Source organism: Erithacus rubecula (genome assembly GCF_903797595.1).
Source record: "Erithacus rubecula genome assembly, contig: scaffold_972_arrow_ctg1, whole genome shotgun sequence".
NCBI lineage: Eukaryota > Metazoa > Chordata > Aves > Passeriformes > Muscicapidae > Erithacus > Erithacus rubecula.
The window spans coordinates 1-9,694 of record NW_027635359.1 but is presented as its reverse complement, the minus strand read 5'-3'; the positions used below and the strand labels follow the sequence as shown (position 1 = coordinate 9,694).

The following is a 9,694-nucleotide window of genomic DNA, read 5'->3' as shown; positions in this document are numbered from 1 at the left end:
TCAATTGCTATATCTAATCCATATAAAACACATTTAAAGTATAACAAAGATGAGCTAGATAAAGTCTTTTTCTTGTTATCAAATGATTTTTTAATCTTCAGGATCAGGGTCTTTTATCTCCACCATTTATGAGATCTTCACATTAACTGCTATACAATATCCCAAAGATACTTTGTGCAACCCTTCTGTTAATAATGTCTATCGCTTACCACCGATGACACGTCAATCTTTTCTTCAACAACAATTAAAATTATTGTTTGTGTGCTCCTAAACCAAACTTCATCAAACTTGCAAATTTTTTAACCAATTGATTTTTGAAAGAACAGTACTATTTTTATATTCTGATTTGAGTAAGAAAGAACAAAAGATGAGGCTAGCAAAAAATGTAGACGAAAACTTGTTTAAGACCATTTATTCAGCTGATACTTCATACCTATAGATATATACATTGTTTTTAGATAACAGTGTATTTAACCAAGGGTTTACAAAGTGATGTAAACTAGCTATCAGGTCATTGCTTTAAAAGATTTACTCACTTCCTTTAACCTTTCTATTCCTGAGAACCATGGGGCGTTGTAAATGATAAAGAAGTTCCATGGTATCAATGAGTCCAGTGGATTACTGACATTAAAATCAAAATCAAAAGTATACACATGCCTTGTTTACTAGCAAAAAAGAGAACAAAAAAGAAATCTAGGTTGTCATTCCTGGACATCAATCAGATTTAATGAAAATCTTGCACAGAATGAAAGACAATTTGGATTAAATTTTAAACCAGCCCTGCAGTTTTCACTCTTGATTGTTTTAGCAAGGTGACTTTATACTATAGGTACTTTAGAAAATCATTTGAAATAATGTTCTATGGAACCATGCTGTCATAAAACATCTACCCTTTTTTAAGTTTACCCTTTCTTCACAGAGAAGAATGAATGTTCTATAAACCTGCTAAAGGAGAGAATGCATGGTTTAAAATGCTGAGCACTAGCTTTTGAGACACAGAGGGTACTTAATGCAGAGATAGTCTAAGAAAGCCAAAACACAGAGAAAAAAGTGTCATCATCCCCTTACATTTTTTCCTCTCCCCTCCCCAGGCAGGGTGCTGCCTGAGGGGGTTCTAGAGATGGACCACAACTCACAGACAAATAACCTCAGTCAGGTTCTATTACCCACAGATTGACAGACCTGTGAGGAATTGGCTGCCACAGCCTGTCACACATTCACCAAAGATTAAGGATCAGTGAAGAAATAGGGAAAAACATTGATGTGGTCACTCATCGTAGAAATGAGAAGTGCCCCAAAGGCAATGTCAGTTTCAAAGGGAAATTGATCACAGATTGTTACAATTGCCCTGCTTATATATGACCAATTTCAGTTCCAAGATGCCTACAGAATGCCACAGCTCTGCTGACTCTATAGATAAAGACAGAAATATCCATTTCAGTTCCCACAATCAAGCATGTTCCAGGTCACCAAGTACTGCCCACATCTACTTCTATATATGTGTATATATGGATGTTTGTATATAAAGAACCAAACATCAATGGAATGATCAGAAAATCCACAGAGCAGGAGTTCTACGCTCACTGGAGTCCCGGAGTTTTCTCAGCTGGCTTTGCCTGGCAGTTCTCAGGAAACGCGTGGCTCTGCTGCCATCCTAAATCTGCGCTTTCCTTGCCCAGCCTGAGTGCACGTGGGGCACGGGCTGGGCATGGCTGGAGATTTCCATGGCCAAAATCCCCCAGCATCATCACCTTTACACCTGCTCATTGCTTTGGAGAGCACAAGGCACTCAACACCCAGCTCAGCTGGCAAGTGTCATTTCTTGCAGATTGCTACAGCCCCACTGCTGGTGGACAAATGCATGAGAATCCATTCCAATTGAAAAATGTCATTTATTACCAATTGCTGCACCTGTGCTGACAATACAGAACTATACAAATCTCAGTTACGGATAAAAAAGGAATTTATTACATGAGTATGACAATTCTAAATATCAACTTCAGTTAACAGAAACTTAATTTATTGTCAAAACATGTAACAACTCACTATACACAAAGATCAATTAGGTTTTTAGCAACTTAATTTATTACATAAGGACATACAGTCCATACAGAAACACAAAAAATATGCATTCCCTCTCTAAACAGCCCTACACTAAGAACTCAACAAAGTTATACAACTATACTACTTCATACATGCTTAAATAGAATTAAATACATATGTATGCAAATATATATAAACACATATATAACAATCTACAGGTGTAAATATAGATTAAACATTACATATTGCACACCAGATGTAATATAGAAATGAAACCTATCAATATATAAGTAACACTGTACCAATCTAAATATCCACCCAATTGCATCAATACAAATATACATCTATACATCTCCAAACATTTATAAATGTAATTATACATAGAAATAGATCAATATACATAGAAAATATAAAAACATAACATATATACCTATGCAGATACCAATACACCTACTTAAAGAGTCATATACCTATAACTTCATCAACACAAACAGATACCTACAAAACTGAAAACACAGAAAATAGAACTAAAGTCAGATAAAACAAAATACATAAATACTTAGATATATATACACATATATGGAATTACACACAGACATGAATATATACACATATATACACAGTACATCCATAAATATAACAGATATATGGAAATATTCCTACACAAGTTAACAACCCACATGGATATACATAGGTATACATGGGTATATACACAGATATACAAATATCCATCTAATTATCCCTCTCTATGTGCAAGTCACTGTATCTTTAAAGAGAACACTAAGCAGAAAATTGTATTCCAGCAGCCCAATCTTCAAAATCCTCTCCCTCTGACTCTTCCTCCCCTGCAGAGCAGCTCTCCTGGACAAGAACAGCAGATGGGACATCTGGGAAGCAAAGGGAACACTGAGTCAGGAGCAGGGCCTTTCCCTTGGCAGCACCGGCACTTCCATCAGGGAAGAGAAAATCTCAGCGCCTCCCCAGGAGGGCAGGAAAGGAAAAGCAGGCCGAGGGGCCAGGGTGTGGCGAGCGCAGCGCGGCGGGACTGTCCCGCAGCCCCGGCACAGCCGGCACAGCTCCCGGGCCCTGCCGGCACAGCTGCCTTGCCCCAGGACAGCCCCTGTGCCGGCCGGGGCAGCTGCGCCGAGCAGCCCCAGCACGGGCAGGGCCACTCCTGCCCCTGTGCCGGCCCCTGCCCACGGCCACAGCCCACGGCACCCTCACCCCACCCTGCCCCACCGGCCCTGGGGCCTCACCAGCCTCTGTGCCAGCAGCAGCTCCTGCTCACTGCTCTTGCTCGGGGCCTTCAGCTTCTCCCTGCTGGCTCCTGTCACTCCTCCTGCTGTCTTCAATGTCTTCACTGCAGCTGTGGCAAAAACGGAGCCTCAGGAATTGGTTCCATGCCTGGCAGAGCTGCAGTCCTGGACCCCTCTGTGCTCCCTGCTGGCCCCTCCATCCCCTCAGTCCCGCCAGGCTCTCGGCAAACCCCGAGTCCTCTTCAGTTTCTTCAGATCCTCACAGTCCTCTGCTGAGCTTCCTTGGAAGCTCTGCTGGTTCCTGGCACAGCTGGTATTCAAGCAGCAGCTCTGTATGGGAATATCCACCCTCCATGAGGCACTCTGAGGTTAGGGCAGTGGGAATTAAGCAGGGAATTTGGGGCTATGGGATCATTTATAGGAGGTAGCAAAGCTGACAGTGAACCCCAAATCTGGGCACCACAAAGAGAACAATCTTTGTGCTGCCCTGTCAGCTCAAGCCCTGGGCTGGGAAGTTTTGGGAGTCAAATGTATGGAATTATACAAATCCCTGACTCTGGGCTGTAATCACCCAGAGAGATAATCCAAGTCCCAAACAATTCTTCCACAATCCACTCTGATGGAAATTACTCTGTGCCTGCCAGGAGCTCTGACTTTGCTTTTCCTACCAGCTCCTGAGCAGTGTCAGGGCCACCACGAGGGCTTTAAAATCCAGATAAACCCAAATCCCACCCAGTGACTAATCCAAGTGAAGAACTGCATCGTTGTCATTAAAAGCTCAAAACTCTGTTACTAATTCTATGACAACAATATAATGGAGTCCCATGAACTTCACTCATGCTCTTGGATTCACTTTTTGCAGTGAATGGATCCAAGTTCCAAGTTTCTGTCACCTTTTGTTAGAAGGATACTGGACAGTAAATCATAAAACAGAATTTCCAAATTGCATGAAGAATAACAGGTCCAGACCAAACCCAGCCACCCCCATCACTGCTCTACACCAATTTTGGGAGAAATAGTGATAGAGTTTAAAATTCTTTCTCCCTCCATGCTATTCAGTCCTTCACTGCACATCCCAGAGAGGATTTACTCCACCTCTTGTTGTTCCAGGCAGCACCTCTCTCTCTAGCACAAATCCCACTCACAGACAGAGCAGACCTAAGGCAATGGTTCCAGCAGCTGCTGCAATTCCAAGCTCTCTGTTCCCTGGATTGCTCATCCAGGCACTCATGGCAATCTCACCTCAGCCCAGATTCTCTGTCCTCAGAGGGAAATGCAGCCTGATGGGACACGGCTCTGGCACCCCATTTCCTCTTGTTCCTGCTGACCTGGAAAGCCACAGGTAAAGGTAGTCCCTCATACCGTGCATCCCGGAATACCTGGAGAGCTGGAGCTTCACCCAGATCCCAGATTCCCTAGGCAGCTACTCCCAGCAGGGAGGAATAGAGGAACCCTGCATCCCTCTGACTTAGCCCACAGCATGGGCAGGACCAGGAGCCCTCCAGCACAGACCCCTGGTGCTGAAACCTCTTGGCTTTGGCTGTTCAAACACCACAGCTTTTGGCAAAGGTGGGATGTAAGGATTGTTTCCTGTGCTGAAAGAGAGGAGGAAAAGACAATGAAGTCCACTGCAGAAGTCAAAGGATCCCAGCTTTCACACTTGTGCTCTGATTGTCACTATGGGGTTTTATCCATGACAGGTGACACCAATTCAGAGTGCCCTTTTCCAGCATGTTTATTCCTAACTATTCCAGACATTAAAAGAATGCAGGACATTGGCACACCAAGGCTAAGAGCAGGGGAAGCACGGGAGGTGTGGGGGAAGAGCTAGAGGAGTGAAGGAACAGGCATTTCCTTGTTTTGATGGATCTGTGCTGGGAACTTGGCAAACAAGTGGTGCTGCATGCATCAAGGACATAATGCCCATGGTTTGGTTGTTTTCCTTTGCTCATAACCCTTGGCTTCATCCCCTCTCCAGAGGAGCAGAGAATTCCTCCAGGCTAAGGGTGAGTCTGGTCCCACTCCAGGGATGTGTCCAGTAAAGAAGGGCAGTTGTTTAGAGGAACTGACCACAAAAGTCAAACGCAACAAACACTGAAATGAACTCCATTGAGCTGCAAAACCAAGTATTCACAGAGGCAGGGGCACGAGGTACATGCAAGACCAAGAAGTACCACTGCACTTGTTTTTTCTGCTTCCCTGTATTTTAGTTCTGCTTCACTTCACAGCTGTTATTCTGCCAAGATCAGTTCCATTTTCAGAAGCCTGTGTCATGCGTAGTCAAGGCTGGAAATCCTCACTTAGGATTTCCACATCACATCTTGATTTGCCAGGAAGCCTGTGCACACAAGATACCCATTTCTGTGATAGCTCAGTCAGAAATCATGCAACCCAGCAACTTGCTCCTCACTACACACCTTGGAAATAAATTTAAAAGCCAGAGAAAACAACAACCGCACAACAACCCACAAAAGACATAGTTTACTGCAGCTTCATCTTAATATCCTTTCCAGTGATGGAGAGAAAGGAGGAAAGCTGTTCTTCTAGTTCTGCTCCAAGCAGTTTGAAACAGCCAACATTGCCCTCACCTGCAGCTTCCTTCCTTCAGCCTTGCCCTGACTTGTGAGGGGCCAGAGGCACCCCACAACCCAAAAGTATCAGCACTCATACCCACTGCTAGTAGAGACACCTTCATGGTCCATCTTTGGCCAAACAAACCCCAGGATGGTTTTGCATTCCTGGCAGAATTGGCCAATTTCATTCCCTGTTGGAGTCAGTGGGTCAGAGGTCTCTCTGAATTCCTCAGAGAGAAATCAGAATGCAGGGACTGAATTAAATCCTCTGAAAGAATGTATTAAGCCACTTGAATTGAATTTATTAAACCACTCACACATAAGTTTTAGGATAAGTAAGTGAGTCAGTAAGTAAGTTTTAGTATGGGCTCTAGTGCTTTTAGCAAGTGAAAGGTTTCAAATGCCAAAGTTGCAGTGCGAGTTCTAGTGAAGGTTGAAAAAACATACTGATGTTTTCAGTTGAGGCTCCAGGACCACGGTTGTAGTGAGTATATAGACATACTAGAGCTATAGTAAGAATGTGGTTTGCATTTTTTGGATAGAACGAGATAGGTCGCATGCATAGTTTATATGTAACAGAGTGCGTTAAGAAACTAGAATTCTAATAGGTTAAAAAGGGGTAGTGCGAGTTTGTGTCATACCTTGTTGGGAAAATTCTGTATAAGAGTTGGTATTGAGAAGAGTTGGAGCTTTTTAGCCATCTGTCACTGCAATTTGTCAATTCCTTTTGCCATTCCTTCTGCCATTGCATTTCTGCTCAACCTTTGAGACTGATGTGATATGTAATAAGATGTGCTTTGTAATAAATAATCTTTTTAGCAACTATAAGCTGCTTTGATCAGTTAAGATAGCTTGACAAAGTTGGACCAAGAGCTCCAGAGGTTAATAATCTCACGCTCCTTGTCAGAGGTGGGAAGCTGGATGGATTTGCTGTGGCTGTGCTGGGATGGCCGCAATCCCCACTTGGCTCAGGGCGCCTGGGGCGCGGGTAAGGCCTGGCTCTGGGGGCTGAGCTGGGGAGTCCCAGGCTGGTGGGGGAACACAGTGAGGAGGCTCTCTGGGGAGGAAGAAGGCTCTGCCATGAGCCACCAGGCCTGGCCTAGGTTTGCCTGCTGCCCGTTGGAGAGAAGGAAAGAGGAAGAGTCCATCAGGGTTTAAATGATCCTTTGGTGCTTCTGGTTCTGGTGCCAGCTTGGCTAGCAGAGCAAGGTCTGTGCCCCTGCCAGCCGCTGGCTGTGGCAATGCAGCCAGAGCCCTCCCTGGTTTCACTTCAGGAGAGCCCAGGTGGCCTTTGCTTCAGCTTCAAAGGGCAGCTCTTGTTTCACTGTTGCATTTCTTGGTTTGTTCAAGCCCCTCCTGGCCCTCCGGTGCTGGAAGACACAAAGTTACCATGCTGAAAGAAAGGCGGGGAAAGCTTGAAGAAGGCTGAAGGGAGCACTGAGATTTTCCCTTTTCCCAAGAGTATTCTTCAGCTGAAGCTGCTGGCAAGGACCAGACTTGACAGCCCGCAATGGCTTTGAGCTTGTTTTATTTTTGGGGTCCTGCGTTGGACGTGGTTAGCAGGTGCTGCACAGGCTGCGGCGAAGCATCAAAAAAGCCCGGCCAGCACCCAAGGGTGCCGCAAGATCTGCTCCAGCTCTGGCCTGTCCGCAGGGGGCTTGGACTCCTGGCTGAGGCAGGGGCTGTGCCGGCGGGTCCCACTTCCCTCACAGGGCACTCCACGTTCCCCAGACAACTGGCCAAAGGCAAGGAGCCCTTGTGCAAGGCAAAGGAGGCCGGCAGAGCAGCCCACGGCCTTGCTGCCCAGGCAGGCCGAGAGGCCGGGGCCCGGCTTATGCAGCCCCCTCTCTGCCGGCAGGGCCGGCTGCCCTTTGGCACGGGGCAGATGCCGTGCCCCAGGAGCCGGCAGCCGGCTGAAGGCTGCAGCCCACGGACCAGGAGGGAATGGGGCCGTGCAGTGCCCGGCACTGGGAGCAGGGCCCGGGCTGGCGGCTCACCGGCAAATCGTGTGAAGGCGCGCTCCTGGAGGAAGGTGCTGCGACTGAAGTCGATGAGCTTCAGCTCGCCGCTCTCCGGCCCCATGAGGAGGCTCTCCGGCTCCATGTCCCGGTGCAGGACGCCGCAGGCGGTGCAGTGCCACACGGCCTCCAGCACCTGGCAGAAAAGCTGGCGCACCACCTCCTCGCACAGGAACTCCTGCTCCAGCAGCAACTGCAGGAGATCCCGAGATGCCTCCGGGCGCTCCATGACCAGCAGGAAGCTGTCAGGCAGCTCTAACCAGTCGAGGAGCTGGATGATGTAGGGGCAGCCAGAGCCCACCTTCTCCATGAGCACGATCTCCAGAGGAACACGGGTGCCGTCGGGCTGTGAGGAGGAGACAATGCCTCCAGCAGGCCTGATGCTGCCCTGTGGCTGCTGCGCTGGCTCCTGCCTGGGATGCCCCGGTGTCCCCCCCACCATGGGCAGCCTCCCTGGTGCTTGGGCTTCGTGCCAAGCCCCAGGGAATGCTTGGTAGGTGGCCCCTGCCCAGCCCCAGCCCGATCTCCAGTATTGCCAGGCCTGCCATGCTTTGGCTCTGGCTCTGAGCCCATGCCCACCATCCCCTGCCATCCCCCGCCAGCCACTGCCGGGCTCTTGGCTGTATCCCAGCCCTCCCCAGCCCACCCTGTCCCGCTGGTCCTGCTCATGCAACAGCTCGTCCCACTGCTGGATGCTCTCCTGGGCCACGTGTTTTATGGCCACCTTCAAGCCATGGAGAGAGGAGGGCTGAGCTCAAGCCATTTGCCTCCCAGTACCTGCCCTATCCATGGGGTTGTCTTTGTCTGGGACTGGGTTGCACTTGGTGGGTGATGCAGAATATGGAGAAAGAAGATGTGTATTTCAAGATGACCTTGTTTTGGGGTGAATTGCTCAAGACACTGTGCTTGTATCCGTATCTGCATGTATGTATGTATATATTTTAAAAGTTTAAGTTTGAGGTAATGTGTTGGCATGGGAAGAAATTCAAGGTGGAACATGTTGTGGGTTTGGGAGGGCTTTTTTGGTGAATTATCTCCCATTTGTTACCTGAAAAGGGGGATGTGGAGAGGAGAGGGCAGTTGAGAGCAATGGGGAATCAATGATGGGCAGTTGAGTTACAAAAGAATTGGCCAGTAACGCTCCCACTTCATTGGAAGCTTCCAGGGAGGGAGAGCGGGATTGGGCACTGGCTTGATGAGGGAAGAACCAGCTGGCTATGCTAGGAGCAGGGCAGTTTGGGCAGGTTTTGGTGTTGGACCCAGCACTGCTTCAGAATTCTCCTTGCCACCCATGGGTGAGCCCGTTGCTTGTGGCAGCTGCTGGTTGACAGGGACTTTTCAACACTCCAATTGCCAAGAAGACCCTCACCATCTGTGTCAGTGCTTCAGGGGAAACCGGACCACTCCACTTATTCTCTTTCTCTCTGGAGAGAGGGAGCCCCAGCTGCTGTTTGACTGGAACCTCAGCAAAGCTGCCACACCAGGATACTGCACCAGACAGGTGAGAACCAGGAAAACCAAAGCCCCATGTTCTCTGTCGCCGAGGGTGCTGTCAGCCCCAGGGCTGGCTCAGGGCTGGAAAGGCGGCCCCTGAAGCTGCCTGAGCCAACAGCGCCCCCCTGGAGCCACGGCAGAGCTGCTGCAGCCACTCTGCCCCGACAGGAGCCTGCAGCGCCCTCTGCCGGCTGTGGCCAGAACTACAGCAACGGGAGAAACTGCTGGATGGGTGGGACGTGGCACTGCTTTGGGGGGTTGTTGCCCTTGTTTTGGTTGTTTATTCTCCCTTGTTGCGTGTATATATATT

The 9,694-nt window shown here is 48.2% G+C and overlaps 1 protein-coding gene across 1 annotated transcript; it reads right to left on the bottom strand.

Annotated features, from left to right (window-relative positions):
* Nucleotides 1-7,460: 7,460 nt before the first annotated feature.
* Nucleotides 7,461-8,332, bottom strand: LOC306816909 (serine/threonine-protein kinase pim-3-like; the record flags this gene model as incomplete). The annotated part of the gene is made up of 2 exons (XM_079333361.1): nucleotides 7,461-7,792; nucleotides 7,870-8,332. The coding sequence occupies 2 exons, from the start codon at nucleotides 8,330-8,332 to the stop codon at nucleotides 7,461-7,463; spliced, it is 795 nt and encodes a 264-aa protein (XP_079189487.1).
* Between the last annotated feature and the right edge of the window lie 1,362 nt (nucleotides 8,333-9,694).